This window comes from Ursus maritimus, unplaced genomic scaffold, assembly GCF_017311325.1.
Source record: "Ursus maritimus isolate PB19 unplaced genomic scaffold, ASM1731132v1 scaffold_3, whole genome shotgun sequence".
NCBI classification, from domain to species: domain Eukaryota; kingdom Metazoa; phylum Chordata; class Mammalia; order Carnivora; family Ursidae; genus Ursus; species Ursus maritimus.
In genome coordinates this window covers 18,591,352-18,605,895 of record NW_024425563.1, presented here as the reverse complement: position 1 = coordinate 18,605,895, position 14,544 = coordinate 18,591,352, and the positions used below count along the sequence as shown (strand labels likewise).

General features: G+C 44.5%; 1 protein-coding gene across 1 annotated transcript in view; it reads left to right on the top strand.

The window, feature by feature from the left end:
• Nucleotides 1-14,544, top strand: part of LRGUK (leucine rich repeats and guanylate kinase domain containing) — a 100,129-nt gene that overhangs the window by 3,640 nt on the left and 81,945 nt on the right. Inside the window, exons 2-5 of the mRNA XM_008707581.2 lie at nt 4,013-4,120; nt 6,503-6,584; nt 10,117-10,217; nt 13,941-14,022. Of these exons, the coding sequence (XP_008705803.1) occupies nt 4,013-4,120; nt 6,503-6,584; nt 10,117-10,217; nt 13,941-14,022 (373 nt within the window). The remainder of the gene's footprint in view (nt 1-4,012; nt 4,121-6,502; nt 6,585-10,116; nt 10,218-13,940; nt 14,023-14,544) is intronic.

Here is a 14,544-nt window from a genome sequence, read left to right as displayed (position 1 = left end):
GTTGTGCTGGCAGTAGGTTAAATGAGAAGGGCCCTAAAAAGTGCTCGTTAGCTTTGCCCATTTGAGGGTGCTTGGAGACCTTGGCCCATGTGGTTTTGTGATGTGGCAAAGGCAGAAACCTAACTGAAGTGTGTTGAAGAGTGAATGGGAGGTGAGCCGGGGATGGAAGGAATGGAAAAGCAGCTCTGCAGTAGCTCGGTTATTTAGGGAAACCTTAGCTGTAGCTCGAGGAACACGTGGGACCGAAGGGACTCAGACTTGTACCGCTGGAGAACTGACAGGGTGCAGAATGATGGCGGAGAGTGACTGGCTGAAATCCCAGGCAAAGATGGTTCCTAAGCTAGGTGTCTGAGGAACCAGGAAGTGGGGGCCCTGAGTGTGGAAAAGAAGCAGTCTGCCTCTGAGACCTGAATGAAGGGCATCCGGACAGGTGCGGAACACGGACAGGGTTGACGTCTGATCGCTTCTACTTTGCCTGGGAAGTGGAGGAGCAATGCATTTGCTGAGAGTGAGGACAAAGGAGTGGAGGCACCTGAGGCTTGAGGAGAGGATGAAGGTCTGGCAGCCAAGGTGGGAGCAGAAAGGCAGCTGAGGAAGAACGAGGGACTGGAACAGCAGCCGCCCGGCTAACAGTTCACCGTGGAGCGGTACCAGGATGCATGGTTGTGGGGCCCCTCCCAGTCCACTCAGCAGCTCAAGGGCAGGAGCACTTTCTAATTGACTCGGCCGTGTTTGAGCGCCTACCGTGTACCAGGCAGCGTCTTCCCCCTCCTACTTTATGCTTTAGCTGTTTTGAACTCTACTTTCCCCAGTGGGCTTGCTCACCTTTGCCTTTGGAATTTTGTACCTGTTGTCCTTTTGTCTGCAGTACCCTTCCTGGTCCTCTTCTCCTTTGCCCGAATAACTGTTACTTGTGTTTCAACTTCATTGAGTTCTCCCCCAGCAAGTCTTTGCCAACCTCCTAATTCCCCCTAGAACTGACATAAAATGGACGCCCTGCTTATCGTCAAAGCACCCTGCTTACTTGTAATATTTATCCATCTACTGAAATTGCTTGTGTACTTGTCTGTCTCCCAGACTGAATTGTAAATCCCTTGAGGATAGGCACCATGTCTTATTCATAGTTCTAGCCAGTGAGCCTAGCATACTGGCTGGCCTGCTACAAAGATTTTTATCCCAAATGAATGGTGAGCACGACACAATCCCTGCCTCAGCGCGGTAGTTGATTGTGAACTTGATTCAGGTTTGGGTGTGTGTGGTAGTTTGCGTCGGGAGAGGAGGAGTCAGAGACTTAAGGCTAGAGAGACCTTGAAATGGCCCAGGGGATACCAAGCAGGGAAGGCGGTGAGAGGGGACAGATGGACTCTGAGAAAGGAAAGGATGAACAGGCTGGAGATTTTGTTGTCATCACAGAACAGGGTCAGTAGGGGTTGAAAGGTGGTGGGATCACAGAGGAGAATTCTAGGGTCTGAGGTTTCTCAGGTGGAACAGTTCAGCATGACGACTCGGCTAAGGGCGTGGCCACGGAGGTGAGTGGCTGAAGCTGAGTAGAGATCAATTTAAAGTGTCTGCAGTTGAGGAAGAAATGTGTGCGCATGCGCATGGGAATGGGGGGGGTATGGAAGGGCCATCCTTAGGCTCTGAAGCCACCAGAGATTAAGCAGGGCTTGTAAAGGTATGAAAATGACCGAAGATCAGAAGGGAAAGGCATGATTCTGATACATGGTAAGAACCTCACCGGAGGTGTGAGGGGGTTGCCGTGGGGAGGCTTACCTTGGGCATCTGGGAAATGCTGACCGTTGTGCCGGCCTCCGTCACAGTGGCTGTGTTGAAAAACATTTACCTACTATCAGTCGGGTGCCATATCTTCTCACATCCAGGAAATAGAGGGGGTGGGTCAGGTAAACTTCAGAGGTTTCGATGGAAAGTTTTGGAGGGAAGGTAATACCCCTACCTCGAATCCTTCCCAGGTCTTGTATAAGAGGTTGGAATTATATTTAGAAAAGTGAGTGTCTTTGCTCCATTTGTAAACAGGTTGATAGGTATGGAAGAATGAAACATTACGATGCGGAATTTCCAACTCCATCAATTAGTGGAAACAACTGTCATTTATTGGGAACACTTGCTGTGGTTCTAGGCAAGGCACTAAGCTTTGTATACACTTTTTTTTTTTCATTCTCCCTAAAACATTAAGGAAAGGTAATAACATTTCCTATTTACAGATGAAGAATGTGAGGCTCAGAGAAAACGTTATCTCCCCAAAGTCATAAACTCAAAATGGCAGGTCTGGGCTTCAGGCCAAGCCTGTCCAGCCCCACAGCGTGTGCCCTGTCTCCACTCTATCCATGAGCGATATTTGCTTCCCTGGGCTAGTGGGGGGGGGGCGCGGGGAGCACAGAGAAACTTCCTAGTAGCACAAGCCTATGTACTTACAGCCTCAGTACCAGCAGCTGGAGCCGCACTGTTGGTTCCTGAATTAATATAGAACTGGGAAGAGTATTTCGCCATCACTGTCCACATGCTAGTCATGGTTAGTTATATTGGTGTGACTGATGGGGTTACTGGATTTCGCGTCCTCGTGCTGAGGTTCGTGTTAATGTGTGGGTCATCGTAGAGTTGAAGGCAGGACAAACCTCACATGGATCTACCTGTTGTCTCTTCTGTTTGTTATTTTTGGGGAGAGGGCATGTTGACTCCTCACTGGCTCGTGGCTTTCTGCAGACCAAAGGCCAGCCTTCTTACAGCAGTGATCATTACCCTTTTAATAAATCTTGTAAATTGTATGAATCCGGTAAAAGTAGCTAGTAGGAAGCAAACCGAGAACCTAATTTTTTTCCAGCAAGAATACCAGATTTAGGGGCGCCTGGGTGGCACAGCGGTTAAGCGTCTGACTTCGGCTCAGGGCGTGATCCCAGTGTTATGGGATCGGGCCCCACATCAGGCTCCTCCGCTATGAGCCTGCTTCTTCCTCTCCCACTCCCCCTGCCTGTGTTCCCTCTCTCGCTGGCTGTCTCTATCTCTGTCAAATAAATAAATAAAATCTTTAAAAAAAAAAAAAAAGAATACCAGATTTAGCAAAGTAATTGCCTTAATCTGGGTGTAACCATTCTTTTGGGTGGAGGCTAGCAGTCTGGTGTAGTGGTTAGAATTGCCCTGGGTTCAGACAGATTCAAGTTTGTGTATTCTGTTTCTGTCACTTACTAGCTATGTGGTTTCAGGCAAGTTAATCCCTGTAAGCCTTAGTTTCTTCATCTGTTGAATGGATCTAAGAGTACCTACCCCAGGGTGGTCGGGAGGATTCGATGAGTTGTTCGTTGAGAGCTCTGAGTTCCTGGAACAGAGAAACAATCAGTGTAGCTCTCACCACTGATGGTGATGCCTCCACTGCTGTTGCGTTGATTTCACTTTGAATACCTAATGCAAGGGACCCCCCAAAATTCAGTGGAAATAAAAACACCGATTTGATAGATACTTGATTATATGTCCTATGTATGTGTCTTCAACACAGAATTTTCTTTAGAGCTGAAAAATTCTAGAAGGGTCAGCTCCTGAGTATGTAATATACCAAGTGCTGGCTATGAGGAGGTGGACTGTTTCTTTTGCTTTCTTTTGCTTGGTTTGCCTGCTTTCTTTCCTTGCTTTCTTTTCCTTCCTTCCTTCCTTCCTTCCCTCCCTCCTTCCCTCCTTCCCTCCTTCCTTGCTTCCTTCCTTCCTTCCTTCCTTCTTTTTTAAGATTTATTCATTTGAGAGAGAGAGCATGAGCGAGCTAGAGCAGGGGTCAGGGCAGAGGGAGAGGGAGAGACAGAGCCTCAAACAGACTCCCCACTGAGTGTGGAACCTGATATGGGGCTTGATGTCATGACCTGGAGATCATGACCTGAACCGAAATCAAGAGTCAACAATTAACCCACTGAGCCCCCCAGGCGCCCCTGGACCATTTCTTTTCTAATGGGAGTCCTTTGTCCACCTATTTGGGTTTTTTGTTTGTTTATGTTGTTTGTTTGTTTTCCAGGAGGAATTTGATGGAGTCCTGAGAGAGGAGGTCGTGGCCAACGCCCTTCACCAGTTGGGGCGCTCAGGCTCCGGGACTGAGCAGGTCTATCTCAATCTAGCTTTATCAGTGAGTATGACAAGATCACTATGGGCTGACTAGGCTACATCTCGATAGTGGTTGGACTGTATCTGTTTTTTCTGCCACTCATAGCTTTCGTGGTGGCCCCAGATCTCAGAGTCTTTCATTTGATGGAGACTGGTGATAAGAGTTATTTATGTTAAGTGAGGCATCAAAGACCTCTGGGCAGTCCAGTAATTGGCCCCTGAATTCCTTTGTTTTCATTCCCATCAGTCTGTTTCTTTCATCTTTAGTCTATATTATAGTAATCAGTGCTTTCTTTCCAGAAGTTGAATTTGACTCTCTGAAACCAATCAAAAACTCTTTGAGAATTTTCTCTCTGATCAGTGCCAGGACTAAAATTAGTATCTAAATCCAAGGGAACAAAGTATTTTGGTATTGACTCCCTCCTCCCCAAGTATGTCAAGAAATAAGTAGCTTTGAGCCACAGCTCACTTTCTAAAAGATCCCCATTATTAAAAAAACGTGTTGTTGTTCATCAGTTTTCAAGATATCAATACTAACACATAATCTTGGCTTCACTTTTTAAGGGAAGCTGTAAAAACAAAGTACTCATCGCATTTCAGATTCTTCCTTTTCTCTGTATCCTAGAAAAATTAACTTTTTGCTTCCTTATACTGTAAAAGTATTAAATATTCCTTGGAGATCCACACAGTAAACACAGATACGTAGGTGAAAAAAAGCACACTGAATTTTTGCTCTTGTTCTATAATTTGGCTAAGGTATATATAATTCACAGCAAGCGAAGCATGTATGACTCATGATCTTGGTCCATCTTGGATTTGAGCTGGTAAACTATCCAAGAAACGTTACGCTCTTTTCACCCATGCTGGTTCCATGGCGTATCCTTTGAGGACAGCATATTAAAGCTGTGATCTTTTACCGTTTTCACTTTATAACATTTTATGGATGACTCAGCCAGTTAAGCAGTAACTTACAGGGAGCATCCAGTGTGCACTGCCCTATGTTAGGCATTGGAATGGTGGATAATTCCAGCATCCAATACATCCCCGCACAAGTCCATTTCAATCCATCTTCTGCTTACGTATGGAGTGCTGTGCCTTAAATTGATCTGAAAAAAAAAAAAAAAAACCCTTTAAATCTTATTTCAGCTAGATGGACTGATGCTTAACTTACCTAGCCCCTGACCTCCTTACATTTGAGATACATATTGAATTACTTTGCCTTTATAACCTGTCTTACTGCGTACACTTTCTTAGGGTTGCCTGGTTTGGTGATTTCCCCCCCTTATATCTTATGTTTACACGTTATTTTTTACTTTTACTTATTACTTATGTACATAGCCTCTCTCCTACCAAAGTCCTAAGTTTCTTAAGGGCACAGTACAGCTCTACCCCATCATTGCACTGTTTCTCCTCATGCACAATGCCTCGTACATGGAAGGGTTTCTTTCCTATTTATTACCCTATTCTTGCGGCCTTCGTTAAACATTTTTATCATCATTTTATTTGAGAACTTGCTCATCATGATACTTCATTGGTTGGCTTTTTCCAGTTCTGACATTGCATCATAAACCAGTGATAAGAGTCTGTTCCAAGGGACCAAATTCCCCTCCACCCCATCCCAAAGTTCTCTAGAAGCAAGATTTCATGGAAAGAATCTTGGAGAAGGATACAGGAGACTTGGATCTGGTTCTCCGTTGCTGATTTGCCGTGTGATTTTAGGTTATTTTCATCCCTCTCTGTCCCTCCTCTTCCTCATCTCCAAATTGGAAATAAGTCCACGCTATGGATCTCAGTTTTACCTGATGAGATGAGATTACTGTGAAGGAGCTTTGAACAGGACCCTTTTTCGATGTGAAAGTGTAGGTGACAGTGTCATTAAGGATCTCCTGATGAGGCCTGAGATCTCTTTAGCATTTCATTTAAATTCTAGGCATCTCCCTTTTCTTCTACTAGAGAAAGGCTTTGGCATTACTGCTATTATGTGGAGTTTTCTTCTTTCTTCTTCTTTTTAAATAACAAAACTCTGCTTTAAAGGTCTACCTTGCACTGCTTTAATTTGCCTTTTCATGTTGTATTTGTTCTTGCTAATGGCACTAATTTTCCAAGCTATTTTCTTCTTCAGAGGAATGCATTTTTTTAAAATAGGTTTGTCGTCTGCTTTGAGATCCTGTTAGTAGTAGGCTTCAGATTTAGTTCTCACGTAACTACTATACTTTTACTATAAGTAAGTCTACTTTTTATTATACTTTTATTGTAAGTAGAGTCCACTGTAAGTATACTATACTTCCTATACTTCCAGAAATTCTGGATTTCTTTCTGTCAACTTATTTCCAGGTGTCAGGAGATGGCTGAGTACTAACCTGTGAAAGCGGCATTAAAGTCTTTCTACCTTTTATTTTCTCAGGGTTGTGATTTAATTGACATTAGCATTCTCTGTGAATATGTTCACCTACAGAAGTTGGATCTTTCAGTAAATAAAATCGAAGGTATGTAATTCTCGTTCTAGTAGATTGATGGACCATTCACTCAGCTATTTCACAATGTAAGCTTTGCAGTATGTAATACGGGTTAATACTACCAGACTTGACATAAGCGCTACTGTGGATCCATTCGCATACTGACGCTCTACTTCGCGTGTAAAAAAGGCACCGTGGGTGATGCGTCAAGTCAGCAAACACGCAGCATTACGCTGTGGTTAAAATGCGCCCCGTGGTGTTGAAGAGTGTCCCATGGAATGTTTGCTTGGTTTTTTCTTTGTAAGACACGGCTCAGTACTTCTTTAATGCTTCCGGAAAATTTGATGATTCCCTGTCTTTCTCCCTATTAGTTTATTCAGTACAGATGAATTGATCCTCCCTTCCCCCCCTCCTTTTTTTCCTTTTTCCTGGATGCTTTTCTTTATTTTGCTTTTGTGTCTACATTTTAAGTCTGGCCAGCTACTTCTTTTCCTCTTACTTGAGTGCCAGGGATTCACACATTATTTTTCCTCCTTTTTTTCCTGTCTCTCTACAGGTAGCGGATTCTTTCCCTCCACCATTTGTAGTTCTCTGTAAGATATTTGTTGTGACATCCTGCCTACATTTAATGAAATTAGTCACATTGTCTTCGAAGCTTGATTCTTGTTGCTAATTTTCTGATCTTATTTGAAATTCAAGTGTCCAATTTCTCTTCTTTAGACTTGGAGGAAGTCAGCAGTTATTTCCGACCTGCTCTCTTTGCTGATCATCTTTCCACGGGCTTCTTGAGCCTGTCTTTTTTATGACGGTGAAATGTTGCTGATACGGTTTTCTCTGGCTCCTTTCTGATTTCTTCCCCTCCTATGAGAGCAATAATTAAAACCCAGCCTTGCTTTTCAGTGGCTAAGAAATATTCCAGCATAGTTTATTCCTTTAATGCTGTAATTTTTTTTTTTTAGTTTTATAAATCTTTCTTTTTTTATGGAAGATTAAAACATGTGCACAAGAGACTATTGTAATGAACATTCAGGTTCAACATTTATCGGCCCATGGCCCATCTGGTTTCACCTATAACCTCCCTGCCCAACTTCCCCAGGGTTATTTTAAAGATTTTAAAGCAAGCCCAAGCAGGGGGAGGGGCAGAAGGCGAGGGAGAAGCAGACTCCCCGCTGAGCAGGGAGATCGATCCCCCAGACCGGGAAAGCATGACCTGAGCCCCTGAGCCGAAGGCAGACACTTAGAACTGAGTCAGGCAGGTGCCCCCGCCAGGGTTATTTTAAAGCAAATCCCAGATACCCTATCATCGGAAGGGGTTTTTCTGTGTCCCTGGCAGGAGCTGCCCCGCACGCCACCACTCCCAGGTTGGTTTCCTCCCCTGGATACGGAACTGCCCGGTGATGGGAGAAGGCAGCAGTGCTGGGTGGCGGCCTCATATCCTGGCAGCTTGAGCTGGGACGCCACAGTTGCGAATGGAGTTTTCCTCAATCAGTATTCTTTGATCTCTTAGGGCCCATTTTCTTAGTTCATCCAATGTTTGAGAACTACGTGTAACGCACGGTATATTTTTCTTTCTCTTTTCTTTCGTTCGTGTGTGTGTGTGTGTGTGTGTGTGTGTGTGAAGTCAGCTTTATTCACGTTCTGACGTAGACCAGATTTCAACTTGCATCAGACTCACCTGGGGGGCCTGTTAAAACCCTGCCGGCTGTGCCCCACCCTCAGAGTTTCGGATTCTGTAGCTCTGGGGTGGGACTTGAGAATTTGCATTTCTAATTAGGTCCCCTGGGAAGCGGATGTGCCCGATCCGGGGCCACACTTTGAGAACCACCCTTGTAGACGCGAGGAGCTCCTGCCATCTGGTGGACCTGCAGGTCACTGCACCAAGTAGGGATTAATGGGCCGGTCATAGTTAGAAGCCCAGCAACATAGACCATGCATTTTTTTTTTCTCTGTCCGAGTGATTTGAAAGGATTGGTCATCTGCAAGGTTGGGATGTACTCGCCATTTCCTTAGCTCCATCTCAGTGGTAGCAGCTGCTTCTGCTTCAAGACAGCTCCATGGTACAGCACTTACCTGCCCACAGAAAGATCAGCTCCAAGGAGGCATGGGGGCCAGTCGTCGTTAGTCGAGTTGACTGACTGATAGACAGGGAGCTGCGCTCAGAAAGGACAAATAGGAAAGACTTGTAAAGTCATGATAATTTCACCTTAGGTTTCCTTTTCCAGGCGGCCTTCCTTGATTCACTCATTAAGTCCCACCAACGTGTTAAAGTCCCCGTGTATTGTCCGCCCTAGAACAATTCCATAAAGACAGGCTAAGGAAGGGTGTGATTTAGACCAGAGAAATGATACGGAATTTGGTGGGATTGTGAGAAGGAAAGATGGGGGGAGGTGAGCGGAGAGGGATGCTCAGGGTGCCTACTCCATGTACTCCAGGGAAGGTCCCAGCTGCTGGCCTTGATCCCTTCTCCTAGGCTGGGTGTGTCTGCCACTGGGGACAGGTCACAGTGGTCCTCTTGGCTGCGGGTATGGAGGCTCCATTCTCTGACTACGGGCCTTCCTCTTGGGTTGGGAAGCGTGCGTAATAGCTGGTTCTGTGACCTAGAATGGAAAGAGAGGGCGAAGCTATTATGATTACTGTTTTCAGGTGGAGATTTGAGTTCCTGCTGGAGACAGGACTGTAAATCCTCTTCCTAAGATTCTTCCCAAGTCTAATTTATCCTGCTGCCCCGCAGTGTGCCTCTCCTGCAAAGGGGCAGGGGAAGGCAGCATGGTACTTCACCATTTTTATGTTCTATGCATACTGTCGTTAGAGCACAGCCGTCCTGTCCTTAGTATTCGAGGTTTAGAATATTTGCTTGGGATAAAGTGCAAAACTCAGACCTATTTCTGAACCAATCCAGAGCCGAAGTAAAATAATAGCAATAATTTAAATCACTTCAAATAATTAATGAGATTTAGGACTAAGGTGAACTAAAACAAAATTTAATTTATAACAAAGAAACTTCTCTAATAGTGGCATTTTGAGTCTTTCTGAAAAGACTTAATTCAGTCACTTAGGGGCTAATTATCAAGGGGATTATCTATGGCTTTAGTTTCTCGTCCTTTCCTCCAAGGCTGGGTTTTTTTGGGGGGGAGGTTGTTTTTTGGGGGTGGGTTTTTTTTTTTTTTTTTTTTTTTTTTGGTGCTCTTGGGGGAGCCCCCAAGGGTTTTTTTGGGGGGGGGTTTTTTTTTGGGGGTGGGTTTTTTTTTTTTTTTTTTTTTTTTTTTTGAGGCTCTTGGGAGAGTGAGCTGGGACCTGGAGGGGGCACCAGTTGCTTGAAAAGGGATGGAAGTGAAGGGGTAGCCGTGGGGAAGAAGGTGAAGTTAGGAGCTCATGGAGAGTTCTCCATACTGTGTTTCATGCATTCCTATTTTTATTCATTTCACTTGCTTGGAATAATCAAGAAGTGCTTGCAACTGGCATAATGAGAAAATGCTCTGATGTAACATAAGCTGTTTTTAATGACTTTGTCTAATTTTGATTTTATTGGCTTACCTTCTTCTGTATTTGTTTCTCCCCCCAGATCTGTCTTGTGTGAGTTATATGCCTTACCTTCTAGAACTTAATGCTTCTCACAATAAACTGACGACATTCTTCAATTTCAAGCCGCCCAAAAATCTCAAGGTAGACTTGATCAATACATCCATTCATGAGCTGGCCCGCAAAGTACATTAACATGCAAAACAGTGTTCAAATAGAGAATTCAGACAGCCTAAGATATGGGAGCACATAGTACAAATGTCTGAAACGAAATGAAAAGGAATTTGGGTATCATTTGTGAAAAAGGAAGATGGTCTGTCTGCAGATAATCTTTTTAGGAAGCTTTGCTAATAGTGTTCAGACTGAGGAACTAACATCCTCCTCTCCCACAGCTGAATACTAGCTATTATTTACATATTTTTAGTGTACAACAATTTTATACCTGGAAAACCTGTAAAAATTTCTTTGGGGGCTCAAATTTTGCCCTCCTCATTTATCCAACCTTTACCTTCTTTTTCCTCAACAATGGTTTCCGATCTTGCTTCTCTGAAGTTGCTTTTGCATTTGGCGCAGAACTAAACGCTGTGAGCAGTAGTCGGTGGAGCAGCTCGCTCTGGGCTGCGTCTCGTGCTTTAATGTGCGTGCAGATCACCTGGGGTTCTTGGGAAAATAGGGGTGTGGCCCAGGAGGTCTGAAGTCAGGCCTGAGACTGATTTCTTTTTTTTTAAAGATTTTATTTATTTACTTGACAGAGACAGAGACAGCCAGCGAGAGAGGGAACACAAGCAGGGGGAGTAGGAGAGGAAGAAGCAGGCACCCAGCGGAGGAGCCTGATGTGGGGCTCGATCCCATAACGCCGGGATCACGCCCTGAGCCGAAGGCAGACGCTTAACCGCTGTGCCACCCAGGCGCCCCCTGAGACTGATTTCTAACAGCTTCCCAGGGGATGCCACTGCTGGTGGTCCACAGGCCACACCGGAGCAGCGAGGTTATAGATTCGTGGTTCCCAGACTCTTCTGCACATTGCAGTCCCCTGGGGACTTTCAAAAACTACTCACGCCTGGGTCTCACTGCCAGAGAGTCTGATTCAAGTGGTCCAGGTAAGGCCCGGGCGTGGAATTTTTAAAAGACCCGCAGGTGGCTCTGGAGTGCTGACAAATTTGGGAACCGTTGGTGTGAGTTTGGGATTAGTGTTCTGGTGGACTAACATGTTTCATTACATATTTTTAGGATTGGACATCAGTTATTGCCTCGTGTCTATTTTGTTTCGTTTACAAACCAAATGAACTTAGATCCCACGTATTCTACTGGGGTTCACACAAATGAGAAAGTTTGTTTGAAATCAAGAATCTGACATCACCCATACTGCTAGTGAGATGCCCTTCTTAATTTTCCTTCTGTTCACCCCATTTTTTTCTTAGTAGTGGGATGAAATGTTTTCTCCTTTGAAATTATACTTATTGCCAAGGCGACATGCCTTTGCCCAGATAAGCCACACGAGGTGCCTGTTTGTACATGGTATGGGGCCACGTGGTCTCCAGGTGATGAGGGATTGTACTGGCGGAGCTGTTTCCTTTCTCCCAGTTGCTGTCCCATTCTGCTTTGTCCTAAGCCCCAGGGAAATGAGTAGTGGCAACCGTATGACCCCTTCCCTGGGAAAAACTTCCTTGGGATTTCTTCCATTCACCCTCCCCTTCCCCTCCCCCAAGAAGGCTTCACCAATGTACAAAAACAACGCAGATACCCCATCTTTAAGGTTCCGAATTCCCAGAAAGTTAAGAGCAAATATATCTGTCACTGTAGAGAAGTGCCTGCAAAGTGCCAAACCACCCCTGATAATCTGCTCCAAGCCCGTGGGAACTCTGCGTCAGCCTGGGGGCAGTGACCCAGGACCGCTGGTGTTTTCAGTGCATTATCTTTTTTTTTTTTTTTAAGATTTTCTTTATTTATTTGACAGAGAGACAGCCAGCGAGAGAGGAAACACAGGAGGGGGAGTGGGAGAGGAAGAAGCAGGCTCCTAGCGGAGGAGCCTGATGTGGGGCTCGATCCCAGGACTCTGGCATCACGCCCTGAGCCGAAGGCAGACGCTTAATGACTGAGCCACCCACGCACCCCTTCAGTGCATTATCTTAAGCAGTTCTCCCCGTAAATCTGTGAGGCAGCTGGGACGGTCTGGTTTCACAGATGATGACTCCAGAGTATAGAAAGGGCAAATGACATTATGTCATCTCTGCTGGAAGGTAGCAGGGCTGAGCTGGAACCCAGTGTCTGCCCAGCACAGCCTGTGTCTTCGCAGTAAACCCGGACTGTGTACACCGTCCCACCCTCTCGAAAAGCCGTGCATCCTGTTCCCTTATTATCTGTGAGCCTTGTGCCACCAGCCAGAGAAGGCCTACATTTCCTAAAGCACAGGGGCTCGTTCTTATCCATGCTTTGTATTTCCCAGAATGCTCTGCTCTTAGTAGGCCCAGCAGATTCATTTGATGGATGGGACTCCCTGCAAGGCTTCAGGTCCAGTGAAACTCCCAGGGGAAGTCAGAGCACCATCAGAACCCTTCCAGGCTCTCAACAAAGCTGGTATCACAGGGCTCAGAGGGCACAGGATGGGCATGTGGCCCAGAGAGGGGTAGAGTTAGACAGAGAGGAGCAGACACAGCTGTGGCACAAGAATGAGAGGTGTTGATGAAAAAGTGTCAATTATAAGTAAGCCTAGATCACTGTGTAGACTTCTGGGGCATATTATTACATAGAAGACAAAAGTGAGTATGAAACCTCATTCCGTCATGCCCGACTGACTTCTTAGGTCAGCCATGGTCTGTGTTTGCCATAGTTGCGGTTTATATAGACGTCCAGGTTTGTGTTCCATTGTTTGGTTTATTTTGGATTAACAGTATTTTGTTTGCACATTACTGTTGGTTCACGTGGTTCACACACTTGGCTTTACTGACAGTGTGGTCCTGTTGCTATCTTGTAATCCGTTTTCTTATCTTTCCGCTTGAGTTTTCAATATGTTTTTTAATATTCAGTATTTAAAGTTTTAGTATTTAAAGTTTTTAGTATTTACTACATTGATAAAATATTTTTGGGGTGGAATTACTGTTTTAAAGGGCACAAGAAATAAGAATAGTGCTCATTAGATCATTGTTTGATAGTTTTCCAGAAAATTATTACATGTGCCCAGCAAGTTATCAATGCAGTGTTTTAAAAAAGTTTGTTTTTTTTTAAATATTTTTTGTTCATCTTTTGCTCCTGGGTGAATATTTAAAGTTATTGAATGTTGTTTTTCTTTGGTCTCCTATTTTTGAGTAAGAACAACTGATGTTGTTGCTGAAAAGGGTTTCCTAGAATAGTCTGTTTTGAGAAAGGGTGTGAAGTGGATGAGATGTAGCCTGAGGGATGAATAAGAAAGATTTTTCTGGCACTCGGGAGGTGACGCGGGAGAATATATTGAGAGAGAGGAGAAAAGGCAGAGAAGAGATGAGCACGTGAACTAAGTGAATGAAAGGAGAGGAGAGAAAATGAAAGAAATGGTGGTAAGAGCAGAATTGAGGTGAATTCTGCGGGAAGACGAAGAAAGTCTGAAGTGATTGCCGGAAACAGAAGGAGGAAGGGCAGGAATGGAAAGCGTTCAGGTGGAGGGGGTGTCCGCACGGCCGGAGGGCAGAGGCCTCATCCCCACTCTCGCTCAGACTGAACAGACAAGGGTCCAGGCAGAACAGGAGTGGATACGGGTAGCTGAGTTGGCCTTGGCGTATTTTCAGTAATGAATTCTAACCCCACAGCCAGAAAGACTTTCTCGTGCAAGGAATTATTGTGGTTAAGTGAATGAAAAATAAACTTTGACTGTTGTTCTCTTTTTCTCATCAGAAGGTGGATTTTTCCTACAATCAAATTTCTGAAATGGGTGATTTGTCGGCATATCAGGCTCTCACTAAACTCATTTTGGACAGTATCCTTTGAATGAGTAAAGGGGAAGTTTGGGTAATAGGCCCCTTACTAAGTGTGTACTGGATAACTTGGAGTGGTACCAGATCAGCAGTTTACTGGAGATGTGTGACTAATTTGAATGATGAAGAATTGATATTCACAAAATGAAGAAAGAGATTTTATTTACCAAGGAGTAAGATTGTAAGTCAGAGCTTGCCAAGAGCCTCTTACACCTGAGAAAGCTACATGAGACCGTCATTCTTCTGATAAACATAGGCTTATTTTTAATTCTAGAACCAGGTAAGTTCTGTTTTAATTGACTCCTCTCTTCAAATTTACTTAAACTTGTGCCCTTAAGTCAGTATCTGGAAATCCAGATATGACCAAAGGAGAATAAATGATTTATTTTTTAATTTTATAAAAGAAATTATAGTAACCTCCCTTTAAATAGCAAGCTTCTCTGGCATATTTAAAATGTACTTTCGTTTTCTCAAAAAAGCAAAACCTACGCCTTTTGATGAGTAACCAGCTTCAGAAACATACC